Source organism: Raphanus sativus, chromosome 5 (assembly GCF_000801105.2).
Source record: "Raphanus sativus cultivar WK10039 chromosome 5, ASM80110v3, whole genome shotgun sequence".
Lineage (NCBI taxonomy): Eukaryota > Viridiplantae > Streptophyta > Magnoliopsida > Brassicales > Brassicaceae > Raphanus > Raphanus sativus.
Genome location: NC_079515.1, coordinates 38,000,996 through 38,026,372, shown reverse-complemented (window position 1 = coordinate 38,026,372; position 25,377 = coordinate 38,000,996). Strand labels below are relative to the sequence as shown.

General features: G+C 36.8%; 4 protein-coding genes and 4 pseudogenes across 4 annotated transcripts; 6 read left to right on the top strand and 2 right to left on the bottom strand.

The window, feature by feature from the left end:
* Positions 1-964: 964 nt before the first annotated feature.
* Positions 965-2,857, bottom strand: LOC108858953 (mannan endo-1,4-beta-mannosidase 3-like; annotated as a pseudogene).
* A 4,341-nt stretch (positions 2,858-7,198) lies between these two features.
* LOC108857420 (senescence associated gene 20) lies at positions 7,199-8,055 on the top strand. Its single transcript, XM_018631406.2, has one exon. The coding sequence runs from the start codon at positions 7,430-7,432 to the stop codon at positions 7,742-7,744; it is 315 nt and encodes a 104-aa protein (XP_018486908.1). The 5' UTR covers positions 7,199-7,429; the 3' UTR covers positions 7,745-8,055.
* Positions 8,056-9,003: 948 nt separating this feature from the next.
* LOC108859945 (protein LURP-one-related 9) lies at positions 9,004-10,804 on the bottom strand. Its single transcript, XM_018633846.2, has 3 exons — positions 10,494-10,804; positions 9,514-9,759; positions 9,004-9,339 (listed from the first exon to the last, which is right to left on the bottom strand). Exons 1-3 carry the CDS (start codon positions 10,704-10,706, stop codon positions 9,205-9,207), a joined length of 594 nt encoding a protein of 197 aa, XP_018489348.1. The 5' UTR covers positions 10,707-10,804; the 3' UTR covers positions 9,004-9,204.
* Positions 10,805-11,975: 1,171 nt separating this feature from the next.
* On the top strand, positions 11,976-13,810 carry LOC108857269 (dehydration-responsive element-binding protein 2B). Its single transcript, XM_018631227.2, has 2 exons — positions 11,976-12,128; positions 12,520-13,810. Exon 2 carries the CDS (start codon positions 12,520-12,522, stop codon positions 13,558-13,560), a length of 1,041 nt encoding a protein of 346 aa, XP_018486729.2. The 5' UTR covers positions 11,976-12,128; the 3' UTR covers positions 13,561-13,810.
* A 570-nt stretch (positions 13,811-14,380) lies between these two features.
* LOC108858952 (putative B3 domain-containing protein REM15) lies at positions 14,381-16,796 on the top strand (annotated as a pseudogene).
* Positions 16,797-16,951: 155 nt separating this feature from the next.
* LOC108858951 (B3 domain-containing protein REM2-like) lies at positions 16,952-18,402 on the top strand (annotated as a pseudogene).
* Positions 18,403-19,143: 741 nt separating this feature from the next.
* On the top strand, positions 19,144-21,616 carry LOC108856169 (uncharacterized). The gene is made up of 4 exons (XM_018629907.2): positions 19,144-19,724; positions 20,217-20,702; positions 20,787-21,272; positions 21,359-21,616. Exons 1-4 carry the CDS (start codon positions 19,227-19,229, stop codon positions 21,434-21,436), a joined length of 1,548 nt encoding a protein of 515 aa, XP_018485409.1. The 5' UTR covers positions 19,144-19,226; the 3' UTR covers positions 21,437-21,616.
* Positions 21,617-21,753: 137 nt separating this feature from the next.
* On the top strand, positions 21,754-25,179 carry LOC108860291 (receptor-like protein 35; annotated as a pseudogene).
* Positions 25,180-25,377: the final 198 nt, after the last annotated feature.

Sequence of the window (25,377 nt, the reverse complement as noted above, 5' to 3'; positions counted from 1 at the left end):
GTAAATAAAAATATAACTGCCAAGAAGCCAACACCACCAACCGCAAAGAAGCATGATATAAGCATGCTTCATATCCATCCTAAACTTATCGGATAGCTGAATCAGACCTATCCCACCGGCGAACAACGATATGGTGAATAACGACATGTATAACCATACATCATGATCAGGATAATCCACCAAAAGATAAGGAGAACAAAATAAGGCCAATTTAGAAAACTCCGCAAAGACAATTTAGCATTAAGTAGTCCAATTAAATTTCGCTTAAAAATTGTGCTAATGACAATTAAATTCTGTTTTGAAATTGAACTAAATTTGTATATGAAAAAAACTTGTGTGACATGGACATATGACATAATATTTACGGGGCAACAGGCATCAAGCATGTATGGTGGTGTTGGATGTGAGCTAAATTGGATGTGAGCTATTTCTACACAATAACTAATGTGTCTTAGGCATGTGTTTGAATGATTCAAATGAAATGTTAGGCATTTTCGTGACTTCAAAACTTATAGAAAGAGATTAGGCATGAGCTTGAATGATGCAACTTGAGATTTAGTTCCATAATATAATTCAAAATATTCATCTTAAAAATATTTTTGGTCACTTTATGTAGTTAAGCTACTTAATCTTCTTTTAACATAATTTTGGTTTAATGAGTATGTTTATGTGAAGGTACGAGACAAGCTTAGGAGGTTATATAAAATTGAGGAATTGGATATCATTTCAGCGTACCTGGATTTAATTTGTCACTTAACTTAATTGTGACAATTGATAACGAAAATAAAATGATTAAATTATTATAGAATAACCTTTTAAATATTAATTCTTGTTTTTGTGATTTGCCTTTCCTTTTCGACCAATCAAGTTCATCTTGCGTGCCTGATGACTAATGATATAGATAGTCGAAGATTTATCACTAAGTGAAATGGAGTAGGCATCTTTGAAATTGTTCATATCATCACTAATAAGGTGCCAAAACAATGCTCCCGCGGCCGCACCACCGTTTTGGGCAGACGCGTAAATGATGTCGAATGCCGTACTGAAGACGGCATCTCTCTGAGCCTGAGTATAGCCTGGTGCATCTGAAGGTTTTCCAAATTCTCCTAGAATGAGAGGCTTTTTAAGAATATTTTGCGCATCTTCAATGTGGCCTTCGAGATTTTTTCTCAAGTAGTCCAGTCGAGATTTCTCATCTAACTTAGGAAACCTGTAAATTCAAAAGCATGAAATATGTAATGTTGTTCAACTTTAGAAAAAAAGAATTTCCTATTACAACACCCGATGTTTAAGAAATGATTTTCCATTTAATGGATTGAATAAAAAACAAAATAAGTTCATTCTATTTATTTTTCATCAAATATATATTGAAATATTTTCAATTGATTAATTATCTTTATTATATTAAATTAATGGAATAGTCATTTTATTTTATTTCAAGCAAATTATATTTTGTGAATAATTGATAAAGTAAACCCTTCTACATCATTCCATTTAAAAAATGACAATCCAATTGCATCCTAAACAATGATCCCATAAACCCCAAAACTTATGAAACCAAACATGTTTTGAGTAGAAAATCATTTATCCTCATATTGCTTACTTTTGTCTATGGATATAAAACAAAAGCTTTAAAAAGTGTTAGGTTTTAGCGAAAAAAAAACAAGATAATCCATCTGATGGACTAGAATAGCAACGTAAATGACCTTTTATAAGCTGATGTGTTAAGTAATTACGTGAGTTTGTTATTACCATGTGTCCGGGTAAGAGTGAACGGATGCGAAATCAATGGCATCAAGATTATGATTAGCGATGAAATCGCTACCAACAATGTTGGCTGCAGCCGGATTTAAAGAAGTCATTCTTTGAGGAGTTGATTGACCATAGAAACCTTCAGATCCCGTAGATAGGAGATGCTTTGAATCAAGTGATTTTACGTAAGAAGCCATTTCACTAATCCAAGCCGTAAGGGTTTTTCCACTTGTATCTGCTCTGCATTGTGGCTCATTCATGAGCTCCCAAGCCATAATGGTTGGTTCATCTTTATATGCAACTTTGGTAAATGTATTCACTCTGTTCACCACAGTCTAAAGCAAAAGATCATAGGTTATATAATTTAGTATCTTTAAAATAAATGTTGTTATAAATGTTAACTAAGCAAGCAGGCTGGATAAAAAAATATATACACTAGATATAATAGGGTTAATTAGTTTAGTATGTGTACCTTGACGTGGTTCATGTAGGATTGTTTAAGAAGAGCGTTTGTGTAGAAATCGTCTTCGGAAGTTATGGCTTGGCCTTTACTTTTAGCCCACTCAACGTATTGTTTCTTTCCTCCGAAGTCAGGAAAATTATTGACAAATGCGATTATCATTTTTATACCGACTCTTTTTGCTTCGGCTATCGCAAAATCCAAACCCTTTCCACCATCAAAGATGTAAAACGAATTATTAACATAAAAATATACTTAGACTAAGGCTTTACACTTGGTGAGTAAACTCTAGATTTCACGTGCATGTGTACGTACCTGAAACGTTTGTTCATTGTAGGAACCAAGGTCGGTTTGGAGAGCACGGTAACCGCCATCACGGAATCCCCACGTGCGTGCGATGGTCAGACCCTGACCGGCCGCGTTTTCAAGGGCATGTGTGATCTTGTACCTTGTGCTCGGATCGGTTGCTTCGTACATGAGCCAGTAGGCATTGAATCCATTGGCATAAAATGGTTTACCGTTAAGAATGAACTGGACGCCTTTCCTACTCACAAAACCATCACTTGACGCAGCTTCTATTCCTAGATCGTTGTAGCTTTGTGTGATCACGAACACTAGAAACGCGATCAACCACAAACACTTCATTTTGTTATTTACTTTGTTTTTGCTTTTGTGCTCTATTGTCTTCAGTGGTATATATATATATACATGGCTTAAGTGCTTTCTTACAGTTATAATCATATGCATGAACATTCATTTAATTTGTTGATTTACATATTATTTATGATAATCTTAATTATTTTGTTTCTAGACTAGATATTTTTAAATTATTGAAATATTTTAAATAACATAAATATTATTTACATATCACATTTTAAATATCAGTAAACTTTGATAATTTATAAAAATAATAATTAATATAAACAATTTAATTAATAAAAGATTATATATATATATATATATCACATATTTATTTTAAAATATCTACAAATTATAATTTACAACTATAATAAATTAGATTACATCAAAAATTTATGCAAAAACATTTACAGTAATTAACAACTTTACATCCATAATCCTACATCTAAATTTTTAGAGTCACGGTCAAACCAATCATCACTATAAACCAATCATCACTATAGTATGTGTGAGATATTTTCCTTTTATTTTTATTGACTTCTCGAATAACACCAAAAGCTGTCTTTTCAGGGGTAGCATTATTAGGAAAAAAATATTTTAAATACAATGGTTCTTACAAGAAAAATAATACACAGTATAGCAACAATTGATTTCCTCCTTTGAATATGTTGTAGACTCCCAAAAATTCACCACGATAAAACATTATTTATCTCATTAAAACATTATTTATTTATTTTCTTAATAAAACATACAATTAAATAAATGATAAATAAAAGATACAATTAAATAAATGATAAATAAAAGATTGAATTTCCTCCAACTCGCCAGGTTTGGGCCATTTCAAACATTCCTTTAAGTCGGACGACTTTCCCCGCTGATTCCCTTTTCACAAATATAGATCATTTATTCTGAAGAGTCATTCCAGAATTGAAAGATCATCAATTTGTATGGATCTTGTGGTATATCTGAAAAGTAAGGAACAACAAGGTTTTTAGTAACCTTGATATAAATTCTCGGGATACACTTAAATTAGCAGAAATGGAATCAACACTTTGGGCAGAAGTACAAACGTTGAAAGATCAGAAAACAGAACATCGCACAGAGGTCTCAACCCTGCCTTTGATTCCAGGACATTAGTGCTTTATAGATGGATCTTGGAAGGTAGACGAGTTATTCTCCGGCCAAGACTGGTATAGTAATTTAGATGGTTATGAAGGTTTGATGAGAGTAAGAAATGTCAGGGCAAGTATTTTCCCCCTTCACTCGGAGGTGAAAGCACTAATATAGGCAATGGAGTGTATGAGGAATTTACGACAATTTCAGGTTACTTTCACGACGAATTGTTCTCAATTGGTGAAGATGGTTTCAGAACCAGAAGAGTGGCCCGCTTTTGCAAATTATCTGGAAGATATCAAGAACCTGCAATAATGTTTCATCAGCTCGGAGATCATTCATATATCAAGAACGAAAAATGTAAAGGCGGATAGTTTAGGATGTTGTGTCAGAAAGCAGCTGTCATTTGTCGTTCATATGGATGCAGAGCTACCAATGTGGCACACAGAGTCAATATGAGTCTATTTGTCTTCTATCGATGACAAAAAAAAAGATTTAATATATATAATATTATAAAATAATTTTAATGTGAAGTTTAGTGTTATTGTTGGAGAATTTTTTTTGTGTGTTGATATTATACTAAGATAGTATAATCTTCATACCAAAATAGTGTTAATAGTTTAAAATGCTTTTGATATTAAATTTTATGTAATATATTCTCATTTTTAGTAAGTTCGCTATCATTATGCAATATAGGAATTAGGCATCGGTGTCAGAAGTAATTTTTATGGACAACCGCTTCAGAAATCCACTTACGCATACTTTGTTTGATTGTGCAATCATTCTTTTGTAGTTTGCCTAATCAACTTGTTGCTTAATTCAAGTTCTATATCTAACGTTGTTGATATAGCAAACCAAGTGGATCTAACAAAATAAAAATGGATCAAACATATTTAACGGTATAAAACATAAATATAAAATGGTGAAAGTAGATAAAAATGAATAATAGTACGGTACAATCAAAATCAATTTACATAAAAGTTTATTTACTATTTATTTTCTTAATTAAAGAAAGTTATTTAAAATAATTTTAAATGAAATAATTATATATCTTGATAAAAAAGTGGTGTAAAATCAATTTAGTATTATTTCTCAAAAGGAATTAAATTGTTATTTACTAAAATTTAAAATAATTTATTTAACTTTTTATTACTATTTTTCATAATTAGAGTAGCTATTTAAAATATAATATATAATATAAATTTAATTCAAAATATAATAAAATCAAACACATATATAATTATATTGATCTTTAAATTAAATATATAAATAAATAACTTTGGATGCTTTTAAAATAATTATAACTTTTCGTAAAAATATAGTTTTGAGCTTTAATATTGACTAACATATCAAAAATATTGTAATAATTTTGAGTTATAATATTATTAACACATCAGCTTTAATAGTTTAATTTGGATTTGAATGATGAGACACATTTTATCAAACAAATATTGTTGTAGTTATAATGATAAAATTATTAATATCAATTTATATTTATTATTAGAAACAAAAAAAAACTGCTTTAACCTATACTAGAACACTCCTTGAGTGATGTTTTAAATTGTTCATAACAGAACTTGTTTTTTTCTTTGTAAAATTGAACCACTAGTGTTTTAAACTTTTTAATTTTTATTATTAAAAATGGTGGATTAGTTGGGGCAGTTGATTAACTAACTGCCCCAAGTTGACAAAAAAAGAAAAAGTTGGGGCAGTTGATTAACTACATATGTCCTCTTGGTTCGTGAGCTCTAAGAATCAGGAGGAGCTCAGTGGTTGATGACGCAATTATAGGCTGAAATTGGTCATTCCACACCCAAGATATGCGCAAGAAGTCGAGCTCCATTCTCACCTTACCACTATCTCTCTTCTTTTTAATGTGGACATTAATGATAACTTTAAAGGATTGCAGGGGATTCACCGTTGCGAACCTTCAAATCTTGCACGACATGGGAAGTCTTGAGGACAAGACAACCAGTTAAAGAGTGGGTGGATGTTGTCTGGTTCAAGGGAGCGGTACCAAAAACATACTTCACGATGTGGGTGGCCAACTATGATAGACTCCCAACGAGATAAAGGCTTGCGGTTTGGGGAATGCATGTCCCAATCACATGTACTTTCTGCTCCATAGATATCAAAACAAGAGATCATCTCTTGTTATCATGCGATTATGTTTGGAGGTGTGGAGAGAGGAGTTCATTAGATGCCAACCTCCTTGTGCCTCTTTTTCTAGAAACTAGTCGGAGCTACTATCCTGGATCCGGACTGCAAGGGGAAAAGACATGAAGCTGTAGCGAAAAATAGCCACACAAGCACTAGTGTTCATCTATGCTCATTGGAAACATAGAAACAATTTGGTTCACAACCAAATATTCATCTCTACGGTATCAGTTTTCTCTGGTAATGATAGGGAAGTAAGAAACATCATTTCCGTCAAGAGGGAGCGCAAACACTTCAGCTTTCTCATGTCTATTTGGTTGCGATAATCTAGTTCCTAATTAGAGTTGTCTTCTTTATCCCATTTTTTTTTGCCAAGATGGCTTAAAACTAAGGTTTCATTGTAGATCTTTTTTCATTAATATGAAATTTACAATTTAGCAAAAGAAAATGTGGATCATATTTTAAAAATTTTGCCTTTATTTTCATGTACCATTGCTGACACAATTATATCTTGATAACTATGTCTGAGGTCGACATAAAAACAACAATGCATCTTAGCTAAAAGGCAATGTATAATTATCCCCTTTATTTTAAACTCATACTATAATGTACTACAACACGTGACAAAGTGGTCGTGCATTATAACGCCTTTTGAACACGTTGAACACGTTTCTTTTCATATTTCTTAATTTAGTTAATTACTCACTAATAAGTTACTAAGCCATTAATCATTTTTGTTCATGTAAGTCATCCGGGAAAACTCATCCGAGTATACAACATTATCAAGTTCTCAAAACAATCAAAGTCATGATATTTAGTTATTTACCCATTTACCTCTACCAAAATACAGCTACCCTGTTAGTTATTTACCTAACTATACGGTGGGGACAAACATTAGCTGGCTCGACTATTAAGGAACTTTATTTCCGGGTCCCTCAAACCAGACTATTTAATCACAGAACGACACGTGTGAGAACGAAACTAAATATCCGAGAAGATTAAATATAGGATGTTACACAGAGAATAATATCCCAAAACCATAGCCTACGGCTATATAACAAGTCCCAAGATTCATAACATTCATTTTAAAAACCTCAGAGTCAGTTCTCTTCTTCTTCTTATTGTCCTAATCCAAAACCTAAACTCACGCAAGAACTGGATACTCTGGCGGATTCAGAGACCAAGAACCGAGACGTGGTTCTGAAACTGTATGACGCCCTGAGATCTCAAGACGTCGACTCAGTGCACCGGATCCTAACCCCTGATCTCGACTACTGGTTTCACGGCCCACCGCCGCACCAGTTTTTGATGCGCACACTCACCGGAGTCTCTCCACCGTTTGATTTCTTGCCTCTCTCCGTCGTCTCATTCGGATCCACCGTCATCGCCGAGGGCTGCGACGTTGCTAGCTCCATCTCCTGGATTCACGCTTGGACCGTATCGCATGGGATAATCACTCAGGTGAGGGAGTACTCCAACACTTCTCTGACGGTTACACGGGTCGGTGACGTTGTTGCTGGACGGTCTGCGGAGATTGCGCCGTCGCACTGTCCATCAGTGTGGGAAAGTCAGTTCTCGGGTCGGGCTGGAAAATCCGTACCGGGTCTGGTTCTGGCGATTTGAGGATTTGGTTGGTATGTTGGTTAAGTAACAGTCACGTCAGGGAATAATAATAATAACTAAATAAAGGCTGCTTACGTGTTGTTTTCTGGTTGGTTTGTTGTTTATGGGTTGAAGGATTTGTGTGGTTGAAACGCGGTGTGGGGTAACGACTGCCTTTTGGCTGTCGCTGGTTCTTCTTTTGTTGGATATTTGTGTTTAATCGTGAGTTTTGTGTTTTAGTGGGTCAAGCATGGGGAAACTCAACTTGACTTGTGCGGTTGTGTCGGATGGTTATGTTATAATTGAAATAAAAATGTGCTGTTGGGATATTATATTCGGAAATGTGTGTTTTACGTCACGAGAAGTTTTTGCATTTGATTAGAACAAACAAATTTAAAACTGCCTATTTGGCTAATGTCTCTGAGTGAATTAGCTGTGATTTGTGTATGTTTTCACTTAAATTTTGTTTATTTTGACCGAGTTGAGTTTGTAAAGATATATACATTGTTCTTTCAAAACCAAAGCTCTATATGGGTGAAATTTCCTGAGATATCAAAACTAGTGTTCCTTAATAATGCATATCTCATTGCACCTCGATACTCTTATTCAAACTATCAAAAGTTAGTTCCATTTAAGTTGCGTTTTATGTACCTCGTTCCTTCAAACAATTTAGAACGGATTAGATACATTACAGTTCAGTTTATTTAGAATAAGTATGAACTAATAAGTTTTCTGATTTGGGTTAGAAAATTGTTTAGATTTAACAAGTTTACATTTTTTTAATGAAATACTATAACGTTTATTAAATGTAATTTTTGACGCAAGCAACCAAAAAAATGTGAAAGAGAAAGATTCGGAGGAAAAATTCGTAGGAAGCTACGAGAGAAGTCACTCATGCGTCTTATTGAGAACATATGTGGACACGCATTATTTTAAATTTTGGCGTCGTTAGGTCCAAAATGATGTGACGTTAGAAAGATATTAACAGAACTGATTAAAAAACACTAACTAATTAGGAGATAAAAACCAAGAAAAGTATATACTTGGCGTATTATTTTGTATTCGTTATTTAAGTTAGTCGTGATGCAGTGACGCAAAGATCGACATCCACTGGAATAGCTGGGCGAGTTTTTCAATAACGTCCCATGCCCACCAAAACATTCACAATAGTATATTATATATTGTCTACCACTTAATTACTTACATTTGTGTTACCATCCCTTAAGAACTCAGTTTCTATAGTTTCATATATCTTCGTACTGGATATAGAGAAGTGTCTTTCAGTTTGTTTTTAAGGTATAAAGACTATATACAAGTGGTAATATGTTTGAAATGTAGACAAACCTCAAGTACCCAAAAAGGAAGAGTCAACAATATACAATCTGAAACTGTTGTACGACAAATAATTTACAGCCCATTTTCTGATCTTATTTTGAATAAAATGCGTATAAGAAACCAGCTAAGATAAGCATAAACCTTCTCTAACGTAGATTTGACGTATCATCTGCAATTACAAGTAACGCGATGACAAATGCGAAATCGACATAAGGATTAACTCTCACTTTGAAGCTGTATTTCCCTATTATAAGTCCTCCCCATGAGAAATCATGAACCACCTGAAGAGTTCGAGCTCTCGTTAAAAAAGCATAAGAGTGTAGATCATAATGTGCAAATGGTGGTTAACTAGAGAAATAAGCTAAATAAATCTGACATAATATCTACGAGTTATTGAATAAACCCTTTCTAGTGTAACCTACAGATTAGTCTCAGTAAGAAGTTAAGAATAGTACCTCAGCGAGAAGAGTATTATGAACTGGTTCAAAGAGTTTGAAAGAAGAACCGATGTAACTACCAGATGTTCGAAAATCTGGCTCGATACTACTAGAGTCCGTTGAGGGTTGTTGTGGCGGTAAAGAGACATCAAGTGATGTTTTGAAGGAGAATAGATTTGGTTCCCTTACTGAGAAAAGAAGATCATCGGACTCTGTGCTTTCTCCTTTGAACACTTCCCATTTGTATCTCATTGTTACAATACCCTGAAACATTATAGCACATCTCTTCCATCAAACAAATAATTTTTTTTTTCTTAACTCGTGATTTCTTGTAATACATCAGTATCAGTTGATTGTGAGATGAAACGAAGAGAAAAGTATATTAGATATGTTGTTAGATGTGTTACAAAAGAAGTTATGCTGTTAGACACCTCTAATCACACCTACGTAAATATTATATTGACATCTTTTTTTCGGTAAAATATTGTTATTGATATCTTTAGGATTATATTGATATAATTAGGATGTCAGATCAAATTTTTAGTTATTGTTTACAACCAACGATGAAAAATCTAATTATTTTGTTATTTCTGATATAATTATTAATATGCCCATCGACTAATATGATGTGTTTTCTTCTAACATTAGGTGCTTTATTAGGTAACCAGGCACTAAACATTACATTACGTTTGAAATAGTACAAGAATACTATAAATTAAATTTTTAAGAGAAGTTGGTAAAAAAATGGTTTGATTAGGACCATTTAACCCTTCAGCCGGTCTAATGACATCTACCAATTTTCTAAAAATTGAATTTTAGGCAATACTTACACATAAAAAGTTGCGTTCTAGGTGTAAACATTAGATTATGCAGCCAACTTTCCAAGCATTTTTACAAGTCGTTTCATCATAAACACCACTTGTGATGAGATACACTTAACTGGCTTTGTAGAAATAGATATGGAGGTAACTACTAGTAATGAGGTGTGTTTGTGTAACCTTGGTGCGCATGGAGAGAATAGGACTTCCGGTGGCGTCACGGAGGACACGTTTACGGCGGATGTTCCAAGTGCCACCGTCGACGGTGAAGATGAGATTGTCGGAGAGATCAAAAACGTCAAAACGATCCTTTTTCAGGCTCTCACGCCGCCTTCTCACCACCAGCTCCGTTGTGTAGGGATTACAAAACATCTCTCCCACAACACTCATCATTTTCTTAAACAATATGTCAATTCTTTTGAACAAGTATGTATCTGATACAAGAAAACGAAGATGGTTCCCTATATCAAAGAATCGCACTCTATTTGATTTTGTTGATTTTTTTTATTTATTAAATTAATAGAGAAAAGAAAAGTAGAGTTTAAAAGTCGACTTGACGCGGTTCTTAGATTGCTTGTAGAACGAGAAATGATTATTCATTGACATGTGTTAAAGCATTTTGTTCAAAGGCTTGTGAATGTGACACGAATAGAGAAAATGTGTGTGTTTAAATTAGTTTTTTTAGTAAGCTTCTTGATCATGTCCAAAATTCCAAATCCATCGGTTTTTAGCCAGTCTTCTTCATCAACTAAAATAAAAGAAATACTCTTTTCGATTATTTTGCATATTTGTTCATGATTGAGTTTGGATTTGATATGATTATTTTTTTAGAACTTCCAAATTTTCAAGTTTTTCGGAAATAAAATTCATAATCCAAAATATCATAAAACAAAATTGATTTGTTATTTATAGATTCAGATTAAATTTTATCGGATTGATTTGATTTGAGTTTTTAGATTCGGTTTATTTGTTAACTATTGGTTTTTATTCTCTTTCGGTCCATTTAGATTTAGATACACATCATATAAAGGCCTTAAAATATGTGGCCGTTAATAGCTGAAGCCCAACAATCTGGAAATGCACAAGCCACAATTGTAACTTGAATCAGGTTGAGGCTAATGACAAATATTTGATTTTTACGTTTTATAGATTATGCATGATATTTTCTTTAAAAAAAATCAATTATTTTTTTTTTTTGCTAAAGAAAATCAAAATTTTGTTAAATCTATTGTATTTTATGTAAATATCAACAGTGAAATTTTCTGTAAACACATATTTCCAATTAAATGTAAAATGGTCATAAAATTTAAAGCTACTTTAAAATCCAGCTAAACTGTGTAAAATTAACTTTATATGGTAAAATTATTAGTCAAAGATATTTTTGATCTTTTTACTAATAACTTGAACTTTTCTTTTGTCAAATTCCTAATTGAATTAAATACCCCTTGGACTCTGTGTTTGTTTATCAACCACAGTAAGCATTCAATAATTAACTCGTATCAAGTGCGTGTTTTTCGTGGCGTGTATCAAGCCACGTGTCCATCAACTGTTAAATCTACGGTCCAGCACTCGAGTTAGTGAGTGACATGTCACCAGTCCCATAAAATAGTAAAATATCAGAAGTATCTAGAAAAGTTTATAAATACCCCTCAACCCCTTCAGTCTCAGAGATATTTGATCCTTGATTTTTTTTTTTAAACGCAAGAAAGAAGGCGAAGAACTCCGAAGAAGAGGATATACAAATCGATCGCAAGGAAAAGCCATTGAATTACAGAATCGACTCGAATCGAAATTTGGAGCTAATAATCCCAATCGGTACGTTGATTCTCGATTTCTTTCTTCCTTTTTCCTGGGCTTTTAGCTGATGATTCATCGATTCCACGACCAATGCCAATTTTCTAGGGTTTGGGTTTGATGATTTTAGGGTTTTAGATGCTGTTGTTGTGTTGATTGATTTGTGGAATATTTCTCAAGAGAAATTCGGGATTTTTTTTATAATTTTGGTAAAATTTCTTTTTCCTAAAAAAAGGAAAACTTGGGGAGCAAGGGAAACAAACTTGGGGACCAAGTAGTTTTATTTGCCTATATATACTCGTTTCGATTTGATACCTTTCCTGTTTCCTTGTCTCGTTTACTACCGAAAGTTCTCAGAGTCTTGAGAGTTTTTTTTTTCTTCCAAGCCCTAATCTTTTTCGATCTCTTGTAGATGTCTGTTTATGAACAAACCGGAACCGTTACATCATCAAAGAAGAGAAAATCTAGGGCACGAGCAGACGGTAAGACAGTGGCTGATAGGCTAAAGCAATGGAAAGATTCAAACGGAGGAGAGAATCAACAGAGACGGATAGTTCATGCGAAAGGCTCCAAGAAAGGCTGTATGAGAGGCAAAGGAGGACCAGAGAATACTAACTGTAGATTCAGAGGTGTTAGACAAAGGGTTTGGGGTAAATGGGTCGCTGAGATACGGGAACCTAACAGAGTAAGTAGGCTTTGGCTTGGCACTTTCCCTACCGCTGAAGAAGCTGCTTGTGCCTATGATGAAGCGGCTAGGGTTATGTACGGTCCCTTGGCTAGGCTTAACTTCCCTGGCTCTGTTGGCTCTGAGTTTACTAGCACGTCGAGTCAGTCTGAGGTGTGTACGGTTGAGGATAAGGTGGTGATTGGTGTTGATGTTTGTGTGAAGCGAGAGGATACTGATTGTGAATCTAAACCAGTTAGTCAGATTGTAGATGTTAAGCAAAGCTATGGTGATAGTAGGCTGCAGGACAGTAGTGTGGTTGAACATCGAGATGTTGTGAATAGCAGGCTGAGTTCTTACTTGCTGGATGAGTTTGAGCAGGATTATCAGAGCAGGTTAACTAAAGAATTAGAGAAACCGAAGGAGGAGGAAGAAGTGATACAGCCGCAGCAGGAGCCAGAGCCGGAGCTTACTGTTGCTGATTACGGTTGGACTATTGATATGCAAAACGAGCAGGGCTTTTGGGATCAGGATGATTTGTTTGATGTTGATGAACTCCTTGGTGATCTGGATGTAGACCTGCTACCCGGTTCTGATCCATCCCAAAACCAGAACCAAGAGCAGGTACACCCTGGTGGTAATGATTCACATCCTTTTATGCTGGAGCCACACAATGATCCTTGCCAAAACCAAAGCCAGGTACAGCCTAGTGGCGATTATTCACATCCTCTTGAGCTGGAGCCACACAATGGTCACGAGTTCTTTGACTTGGGTTTCCTGGATCTTTGAGAGTTCAGAAGCAATGAATGGGTCTGCAAGACTGCAATAGACGCTCTGTATTTGATCATGCATTAGCAACAAGAAATGGGTGTTGATGTTATACATTTCAAAATGAAAAAGATTGCAACTTCCTAATGTTTGCTCTTTTCTTGAATCAATAAGTGTTCTCATTTATTGAGTTTAATATAAGATGACAGAGTTCCACCTTTTTGTAGAACAAAAGTGTTACATAGTGAAGGATAATCATAATTTACAATTACTACTGTAAAACAAAAAAATATGAATCTTAAGGAAAGAATTAACAATAATAATATGGCTTCGATGGATCCATATTCTTCTTTCACCCATTTAAACCTACCCTGGGGGGCCATACGCTAGGCAGGAACAATGGCCTATGGCTTCCCAATTTTTTCTACATAGGAAAAAACGTCCCAAATTTGTTTAGAAAAATTGTTAATCTCTTACAAAATTTTGTTTATAGCTCCCAACATGTCAAGCTTTGACAATAGACGTCTTCACTTTCCTTTTCAATTGTTCTCTTTTGAATGAACCTTACCTTCAGATAACAAACTCAAGAAACAATAAAAATCACAAATGTTAAGAGTATACATACCTATATCTTAGAAAGAATGTGAAATTTTGAGCAAAGTTTATAATTCCATGATAAGTTATAAGATCTTCATACAAGTTTTTCTCTGACTAATTTTGTTTTTCTTTTTTTGATCAGTTTGCTTCTTTTTTTGACTAAATCATTCATACAAGTCATAAGCGAGACTGCACTCTCATCAAGGTGTTTAGTTACGTGTAGTTTTTGACAAACGGAAACGACATGGGGTTTGTGAACAAAGATTGTCTAAAACAGAGCCAAAACTAGAGAAAATGAAACGACATCAGAGCTCTGACCTTTACTAGAAAAAAAAGAAGCTCAACTTCAATGGCAACTGCTTTAACTTCCTCACCGATGAATCCAATCCACACTTTTTCCAGCCTCTTCTTCACGGCTTCCACAGCCACCTCGTAAGCTCTCTTTCTCTAAAACATGCATGTATCAATCAATTACTCTGTTTCTCGCTTGAGTTTCTTTTGTTGCAGAACATTCCCATGTCTTTCTTCTCGAAGCATTTTGAGAGAAAACAAAACCATGGCAACGCTGCGGTGGTAAGGCTGAGATCAGACGCTTCTGATGATGTAACCTGGGAAGTGAAGATGGACGGTCGGAGACTCACACAAGGCTGAGATCTGATGATGTAACCTGGGAAGTGAAGATGGACGGTCGGAGACTCACACAAGGCTGGCAAAATTTCGCCACCAGTCATGATCTCCGAGTTGGAGACATTGTCATTTTCAGACACGATGGAGATTTCTTGTTGCATGTCTCATCTTTTGGCCCTAGTTGCTGTGAGATTCGATACAATGACACATTCAAAACACTAGAGAAATAGGAACTTCATCGGATGGCAACTCTTGTTTTGTTGCATGTGTCACCAAGTCGAATCTAAGCATTGATGTGGTGGTATAAAAGTTTTACTTCTGCATTTTTAACTTGGAATATATAGTTAAAAATCTACATCAATAATAATAACTCTCTGTAAGACTTTTGCAGTATCTTCCAATGGATTTTTCAAGATCTAATGGTCTCACGAACCGTCACGGTGAGATCATTCTACTGAACGAAGAAGGGAAACAATGGAGACTACTCATGCGTTATCACAAAGCAAGCGGCCGCGTTTGCATCAGAAGCGGTTGGAAACGTTTCTGCAATGAAAATAGAAAAAGAGCCAACGATTTATTAACCTTCAAGCTTGTGAGAAACGGTACAACACCTGTTCTCCAGTTGTGTTCTTCTTCTTCTTCATCTAAAACAAAACCATGCAGATTCTTGACACTAACTCTCACACCATACAGTCTCAAGAGCTCTATTCTGGTAAGTGAAGCAAGTAGTAAGTTTTTGCATCGACATTTTTTTTTGTCAAGAGTTTGTAATGTGTTTGGTGTATTTATGGTTGGAAGCGTCTACCGGTGAAATTTGTGAAGGCGAATGGTATAGAGAATGCGAGGAAGGTAACGCTTGTGGACCGATACGGTAACAAAAAGTCGACGAGTCTTAAGCAGTATGACAAATATGGTAGACTGAGTTTGGGAAAAGAGTGGAAAGAGTTCTGTGAAGTTAATGAAGTGAAGACTGGTGAGTCCTTTAAGCTTGAACTCATCAAGGAAGTAGAAGAAGAAACTGCTACTCATCTACTTAAGTTCTGCTCCAAAGTCTGAAACTCTCTCTCTCTGAGTTCTTTTAGCTTCTGTAGTATCTACTTTCAATGTATTGTTTTGGCTAAGCTTGTACCATTGCAAAGCTTTAGCAGCTTGGGTTGAACCAAAGGTAATTAGATACCTTTTTGTTCCCTAAAATTTCAAATGGCGTTGTAAACAATTTGTTGATCTCTTCAACATTCTCCTTTGAGCACACAGCTGGTTTGTCTGATGTTTCCTAGGAGGACTCATGATCCTTAAGTATTGAGAAACTTCCAACAAGATTTGGCTTCTTGTGCCTGAAAAGATCTATTAGCTCACCAGTAATATTGATTCTTTTCAGATATATGATGATAAGTATTACGTGAAGCCCTATAGAATAACTTATCTTTCAGCATTAGTCAATATGCATTAACCAACAACACTTTATATATGGCATCTTGTTCAAATTCTTCTCCATGAGGGCTGAGGAAGAAGAGTTGCAGCTCTGGATGTTTATGATTTGGTGACAATCTTTCCCGTGTTATATACGGCACCGTTCTTTCTTTTGTAATGATGTCTAACTTTGGTCGGAGAAAATTGATTTTTTTTTTCTTTACTACTTATGTTTTGTTTAACAGAATGCTTGGGAGTGTTTATAACGTAAGTCGTAAGTCTGAGTGAGTGAATAGCTTTTGGCATTGGAACAAAGCACCAAAACAGAACAGAAGCAGAGAATACGAAATGACATTAACGCTTTAAAGCTTTACAGAAAACATAAAACAACTCTTCGTTAATGATGAACAAAGTTCACCTACACGAGAGTCAGCTCTGTGTCTTTTGACATACCAAGAACGGCCTGTCTTTAAAACCTAAAGCATACCGTAACTAGAGAAAAGAAACAACACCAAAGCTTTAAAAAAAAAGAAGCTCTTCCTTCATCAATGGCGGCAAATGGTTCAGCTTCCTCACCGAACAATCCACACTTTCTTCAGCCTCTTCTTCCCGGATTCCACAGCCACATTGTAATATCTCTTTCTCTCTATGTGTCTCTCAATATATATGAATCGTTTTGTTCTAACTCTCTCTCTCTCTCTCTCTCTCTCTATTGATGCAGAGCATTCCTATAGCATTCTACTCAAAGCATATAACCAACGAGGACAATGTCAATGCGATGGTAAAGCTGAGATCAGACGCTTCTGATTTAACATGGGAGGTGAAGATGGACGGTCGCAGACTCACCCAAGGCTGGCAAAAGTTCGCCACCAAACATGCCTTCCAAGTGGGGGACATAGTCATTTTCAGACATGATGGAGATTTGCTGTTCCATGTCACACCTTTTGGGCCTAGTTGCTGTGAGATTCAATACAATGATGATGATGATGATGAGAAGTATCATCAACAACAGGCAAGAGAAGCAGGATCATCTTCATCAGACCAGTCTTGTTTAGTAGCTCGTGTCACCGAGTCAAATCTAAGTAAAGATGCACTGGTGTGTGGTGAAAGAATGATTCTGAAATTTAATTTAACATCTCTCCTTAAAAACCAAAATCATAAACTACTAATCTTTTTTTTTAAAAACATTGCAGTATCTCCCACTACACTTTTCAAGGTCTAATGGCTTGATGAATCGTGAATGCGAGATCATTCTCTTAAATGAAGACGGGAAACCATGGACATTGTTTCTGAAATACTACGAAACAAGTGGTCAGGTTTACATCAGATACGGCTGGAGAAGTTTCTGTGTCCAGAACCGAAAAAGAGCCAACGATGTTTTAACTTTCAAACTTATGAAAACAGGGTCAAAACCTGTTCTCCAGTTGCGTGCGTCAGTGTACAACCGACCTTCTTCTTCTTCTTCTTCTTCTTCTTCGTCTTCTTCAATAAGCCAAGACAGATTCGTGACACTAACTCTCAAACAATACCATATCAAGAGCTGTAAACTTGTAAGTAAGTAAAGTTTTCATTTCGACGTTTTAATCAAGAGTTGTTTTTAAGGTTTTCAAAGTGTATATGGGCAGTGTCTACCGGTGCCATTTGTGATGGCGAATGGTATCAAGAACGCAAGGGAGATAATTCTTGTTGACAGATACGGTGTAAGAAGGACAACGAGTCTTAAACCTGATGACAAATTTGGAAGAATGAGATTAGGAAAGGGGTGTATAAAGTTTTGTGAAGCTAATGGAGTGAAGGCTGGTGAGTCCATCCGGCTAGAACTCATCAAGGAAGAAGAAGACGACAAAGAGAATCATCTACTAAAGTTCTGCTCCAAAGTCTGAAACTCTCTCTGAGTTGGTTGGGCTTATGTAATAACTAATATCTACTTGCAGTGTGTATCTTGTTTTTCTTGGCTGGAATTTTTAATATGCAGGGCTTAGCAGTTTCGCTTGAACAAAGGAAAACGAATGTGAACAAGTTTTTTGATCTCATTAAAAGATTCTTTTAGGGAACATAATTGATTCAAACATACCATCATTTTTGCCTCATTCGTTAAGACTCCAATACTTGAGTTGGCTGGTTCCTTTGATGTCCACCCCAGACACATCATCCCCTGCTTTAACACCTTTTGGCCCTACTAGAAGCTACTGGCTTCACCAATAATCTAATGTTTTTCAGATGTATGATAAGATGCATTCTGTGAGTACATGGTGAGGTTAGATATAAGAGGGGATGCTATTTTTTGATATATGTCTTTTTCTTTGGTGGGTTTTATAAGTTTTTACCATGCAAGATGATTGCCAATATGAGACATCAGCAAGACTTGTAATAGCTGAAACAATCAGAATAGGCAAAGTAATAAACAGACTACATGTAGCTCATGATGCTCATCCATGGATTCTGCAAGGTAGCACAAGAAGAACATATTGTTTAGCTACTAACAATGCATATAATCAATATAGAGAGTAACTTAATAATCAGCAGATGCATACATTAACAAAGAAAACGAATGAATACTAACTTTTTTTCTCAGCTTCCTCCAATATGCATGGTGCTTAAGAGAGCTTTAAAACCCTCCACAAACTCCATCTACCACATAACAAATCCAAAACTGCTTTAAGCAAAATAGTTTTGTACAGATAATTAACTACTAATTCAGTACTTTGGTTTCAGACAAAACACCACTCAGATCGAAACCACACCAGAGCTCTTAATTAACAAATCGGTACTTAGCTCATGTTTTCTTCTTCTTGTTTTTGATATTTTACTAATGTGGTCATAGTCAGTTGAGCTTGTAAAACCCTAGTTTTTCTTTTTCCTTTTTCTCTGTTCAATTAACTAAGCTATAATTATTTTGTTAATTATGTCCTTAACGACAGCGTTTAACAACATGCTTGGACGATGAGGCTTTTTTTATAACTGGAACGGAGACGTAACCTTCCGAACTACTTAGAGGGTTCCATAAGACTTCTTCTGGTCGTCGAACTCTCAGCAGCTTCCTCTGTGTCCTCATGGCGAATCCGACTGAAAATCTCGACCCGAATCCACCAACCCGAGAACCAGAAGACGAAGTAGAAGAACTGAACGGCGACGAGGGAGAAGTAGATGAGGAGGTCGACGACGATGACGAAGTCGAAGAAGGAGAAGACGATGATGATACAGTCTCTAATCCTCAATCCCTCAAGACGGAATCTCTGCTCCGTCGGATGAGATCCGCTCCCGTGCCGGTGCGTGTTCACGACGTGATCGTCAAAGGAAACACGAAGACCAAGGACCATATCATCGAGGCGGAGGTGGATGCCGTGAGGGAGGCCAACACGTTGCAGGAGCTTCTCGAAGCTTCTAGGGTTGCCAATTCGAATCTCCGAGCGCTAGATATCTTCGATTCCGTCAACGTCACGCTCGATTCCGGACCTCCGGAGCTTCCTGGTACCACCAATGTGATCATCGAAGTTGTGGAGAGCAAAAGCCCTCTCACTGGCCAGATCGGGGCTTACACTAGAGCTGAGGTATTATAAACCCTAATCGCAACAATTCACTTGCTATGTTTCAAATTGAGTTGGTTTTGTTGTGTATTCACATCTAAAGAGTTGAACTTTGTGTCTTCTTGAAGCTGCGTGTTGATGTGATTGCTCTTCTATACTTGCTATGGTTTTATTGGGTGTTCACCTCTAAAGAGTTGAACTTTGTTGTCTTCTTGAAGCTGCATGTTAATGTGGATTGCTCTTTTATACTTGTGTGAGATCTTGTTTGATAAATTTGTAGAGTTGGATATGACTGTGATGATTCTCTTGTAGGCTAAATCAGCAAGCGTTGAAGCATCTTTGAAGTATAAGAATATTATGTTTCAGTTGAGCTGGTTTTATTGTTTATTCACCTCTTAAAAGTTGAACTTTGTTGTCTTCTTGAAGTTGCATGTTCATTGCTATTTTATATTTGTGTGTGAGATCTTGTTTGATAAATTTGTAGAGTTGGACGTGACTGTGATGATGTTATTGTAGGCTAAATCATCAAGCGTTGAAGCGTCTCTGAAGTATAAGAACATTTTTGGGTATGGAGATATCTGGGACGGGTCTATGATTTATGGATGTGACAACTCTGCTGAGGTTGGCATGGGGATGTACTTGCCGAGGTTCAAAGGACTTCCTACTCCTTTTAGTTCCCGTCTTTACCTTTCGACTCAAGACTGGCTTCAGTTTTCTTCTTACAAAGAACGATCTCTTGGACTTTCTCTTGGGCTTCTCTCGAGCAAGTATCACGAGCTTGTCTACACTGTTGCGTGGCGTAACTTGATAGACCCGTCCCGGTCTGCCTCGAAATCAATAAGGAGGCAACTGGGGCATAGTCTGCTTTCTGCATTGAAGTATACGTTTAAGTATGATCAGAGAGACTCGTACTTGAGGCCAACAAGTGGATACGCTTTCAGCTCTACTTCTCAGATTGGTGGTCTTGCTCCTGATAGCCGAAGCCTACGCTTTTTGAAGCAGGTTTGTCTCCTCTTCGTTCTTCTTTGTCAATGTTAACTTAGATGTCTGACACTTCTTAGCATCCATTGTCGTTTGTTTTCTCAGGAGATAGATCTTCGGTGTGCTGTTCCTTTGTGGGGGTTTTACAACGCTGCTCTAAACTTTGGTGTCTCTGGAGGTGTCACATTCCCATGGGGAAGCGGATACCAGAACCGCCCTTCCTCTGTGCCAGAGAGGTTCTTCTTGGGTGGCAATTCGTCTCCTGTATGCTCTTTCGGTGGGCCATCAGCTCTATGGGGATTCAAGACCAGAGGACTTGGTCCCAACGAGCCAAAGAGGAAAGGAGATAACGAAAGAGATTTCGTTGGAGGAGACGCTGCCGTGACTGCATTTGCGGATCTCTCATTTGATTTGCCAGTGAGATGGTTAAGAGAGAGAGGTGTGCACGGGCATGTGTTTGCTTGTGCTGGGAATATGGCAAAACTGTCAGAGAATGAGTTTAGAAACTTAACTGCTCCAAAGTTGTTGGAGACGTTTAGAACTTCAGTTGGTGCTGGATTCGTGTTACCAACTAGTCTTTTCCGTATGGAGGTTCGGTTCTCTTCACTAATCTCCTTTCTATATAATGAAAGCTAGATGACTAACACCAAAGCTATCCATCTTTTTTTATGAGACAGATTAACTACTGCCATATAGTGAAGAAGCAAAAACACGATCGAGCTAAAACTGGATTTTTCCTGACATTCTCGGCCTGATGAATTTCAGTTCAAGAAGGTACTCAATATGATATGGCCTTTCTTTCTTTTTCTTAAGCTGTTATGCAATGTCTGGAAGAATCTTTGTTTCAGCGCATATCTTATAAATTATTTCATTGTTGAATCTAAATTGTTTTGTAAGAGTTGATTTTTTTGGTCATATTTTGCTTGGACTTCTCATTTTTGGATTCACGAGAAATAAAAAAGAGGAAGAATAATTGTTCACCTGAAAACTCTGATGTTATGTTTTTGTTAAACATGGTACACCTAGTTTAGTAGTACTATCTCAATTTAGTATTTTACTATTTACCATGAGAACTAAAGGCTATTGGTATAATCAGGAATAGTCCACAAAGAAAAACCTAAACCTTTGGAAAACCTGTAAAAATAGCCGTAAACGTTACTCTAGGGCAGAGTAAATAAGACTAGAAATTTCATGTAGTTAAATAAGGGGACCAAAAATTTGTGGAAATTTACAATTCAACACAGAGATTTTGGATTCTCCGAAATTGACGTGAAGAACATTTGGTAGAAAGACTAGTTATAGCGTGAGTCAAGCAGTGTGAGTTTTCATTTCTGGAGTACGTAGAGTCTATTATTATTGTGTATATATAAAGAGAGGGGCATGGAAGCTTTGTTACCATCGCACTTTCCTCTTCTTTTCTGCCTCTTAAATTATTGCTGAAAGAAAAATGAAAGGCTATTGGAACATAACCAAGAGTATCATTCCTATTACTCTTTCTGTTCTTTTCTTGTTCATTTACAATCAAGAGAAGGTGTTTGCGGTTCCTCCTATCAAGCATTTGTGTCGTCCGGAACAAAGGGAGGCGCTTGTCCAGTTGAAGAACGAGCTTGAGGTTTTTATCTCGCCTTACAGCTGCTTTGTCAATGGTACTAATAAAAACCCTCATCCGAAGACGGAGTCATGGGAGAGCAACGATGACTGTTGTACATGGGAGGGTATCACATGCAACGCCCAGTCTGGTGAAGTGATCAAGCTAGACCTTAGTTGCAGCTACCTCCGTGGCCGGCTTCATTCCAGTGTCAACCTTGAAAACCTTCATTCTCTCACCACTCTAGACTTTTCATCTAATGAATTTAGTGGTCAAATCATGTCTTCAATTGGAAATCTTTCTCTGCTTACTTCTCTGGACCTTTCTACTAATCAGTTTTCAGGTCAGATTCCATCTTCGATTAGAACCTTTCTCATCTCACCTCTCTCGATCTTTCTGATAACCAACTTTCGGGTCAGCTTCCATCTTGGATTGGAAACTTTTCTCATCTTACTATCCTTGAACTCGATGGTAATGATTTTTCTGGTCAGATTCCATCCACAATAGGAAAGCTTTCTCAGCTCACCTATCTCAGCCTTATTAATAACCATCTTGCTGGTCACATCCCTTCTTCCTTTGGAGATTTAAACCAGTTGGGAGTCTTGATCGTTGATTCCAATATGCTCAGTGGCAACTTTCCCACAGAACTACTGAATTTGACAATGTTGTCATATATATCACTCAGTGGAAATCACTTCACTGGTACACTTCCTCCTAACTTTACTTCACTGTCCAAATTGGTCCTATTGGATGGGTCTTACAACGCTTTCACCGGAACCATACCTTCTTCTCTCTTTACACTTCCTTCCTTGATGTTTGTTCGTTTGCAAGAAAACCAACTCAATGGCACTCTTGACTTTGGGAATATCTCTTCACCATCTAAGCTAGGAGAGTTAGACCTTGACAATAACAACTTAATAGGTCCAATCCCAAGCTCCATTTCTAAACTAACCAACCTTGAGTATCTATTCCTTTCCAATCTCAACACCCAAGGTCCAGTTAACTTTAGCACCTTCTCGCATCTCAAGATGCTTTCACAGATTCACCTATCCCATTTGAACACCACCACTACATTCCACTTGAATGATTTCATATCATATTTCAAGAGCTTATATGTGTTGGATCTCTCAGGCAACCATGTTTCGGTCACAAATAAGAGTCCAGTTTCATATCCTCCTCCGACAGAATCTCTCTTCTTATCAGGCTGCGGTATCACAGAGTTTCCAGAGCTCCTAAAAACCACACAACTTCTCGCCGATCTCGACGTTTCCAACAACAAACTCAAAGGTCAAGTTCCTGGCTGGTTATGGACGCTACCATATTTGCGTTACGTGAATCTTTCCAACAACACTTTGGTTAACTTCGAAAGAATATCGATGGGACCTCCTGGGCTTTCTTTGTCACAATTCCTCCTCTCCAACAACGACTTCACAGGCGATATTCCGTCTTTCATCTGCGACATGCCTTCTCTAAGTACACTTGATTTATCAAACAACAACTTCGGTGGTTTAATCCCTCCTTGCTTGAGAAATCTCAACCGAACTCTTTTTGATCTAAACCTTAGTCAGAATCGTCTGCATGGAGGTCTTCCAGAGCATATCGTCGAAGGTTTGAGGTCACTTGACGTCGGTCATAACCAACTTACGGGGAAGCTTCCAAGAGCTTTGATCCATTCAACTCATCTCGAAATTCTGAACGTGGGAGACAACGTCATCAACGACACGTTTCCGTCCTGGTTGAGTTCTCTACCAAACCTAAAAGTTCTTGTACTACGCTCCAACGCGTTCCACGGACCGATACTTCAAGCTTCGTTTCCTACGTTGCAAATCATCGACATATCGCATAACCACTTCAGTGGAGCTTTGCCATCAGACTACTTTGTGAAGTGGAGTGCTATGTCGTCGTCATCACTTGGCACGACCAAAGAAAAGTTCAAAACAAAGTACATGGGATATATCTATTATTACGATTCATTGGTTTTGATGAATAAAGGTATTGTGATGGAGTTAGTACGTATCTTACAAATCTACACAGCGCTAGATTTTTCGAGAAACAAATTTGAAGGAAAGATCCCAAGGAGCATAGGTTTATTGGAAGAGCTTCATGTACTCAACTTATCAAACAATGCTTTCACCGGTCACATCCCTTCTTCTATGGGGAACCTAAGAGCTCTCGAGTCGCTGGACGTTTCCCAAAACCAGCTTACAGGAGAAATACCCCAAGAGCTAGGGAGCCTCTCGTTCCTTGAGTACATGAACTTCTCTCATAACCGGCTTGAAGGTCTAGTACCAGGTGGCACTCAGTTTCGTACGCAAAATTGTTCTTCCTTTGAGGATAACAAGGGACTTTTTGGGCCTTCTCTCGACGAAGCTTGCAGAGATATTCACACACCAACATCACATAATGAACCGAAGGAGTTAGAGGAAGAAGACGAAGAGGTGTTGAGTTGGATAGCAGCTGTGGTAGGAGCCGTACCTGGTGTTTTCTTGGGAGTAACGCTTGGATACGTAGCTGTTTCCTACAGACCAGAGTGGTTCGTGAACCCTTTTGTCTTGAAACAAACGCAGACGCAGAAACACCACAGCTCATTAAAGAGGTATTGTTCTTACTTTTGAGTTTTGAACCAATATGTTTAAGAAACCAAACGTTATAAATTAAAAATATAAACATTTATATTTTGGTTGTATAGGACTTTTATAACATATGGAAGAAGAACCAAAGCAAGAAAACTATGTCCAAATCTGGATTGTTTAAGATCTTCGGTTATTGTTTCCGGCTTAGTTTGGTATGTTTTCTCTTTTACTCTCTGTTTTAAAGCCAGCTTCTTTGTTTCTATGGAACTGAACAACTCTGTTTCCTTCCTACACTCAAAATATTAGACGATTCTTGATTTGGAAAGAGAACAAGTGGAACTCAATTACACATCTATAAACAATAACAGTATACCAAGCTATTCTTATATCGAGTAAGTTACCCCTTCAGCGATCGAATGTTCTTACTTCAAAGTACATTGACTAGAAGATGTTCAGTCAGGAATATCTATAGACTATGATTTTGTTCAGCAAAAGATAGACCAACAATCTCTAGAGTACAAGGTTTGTAACCAAG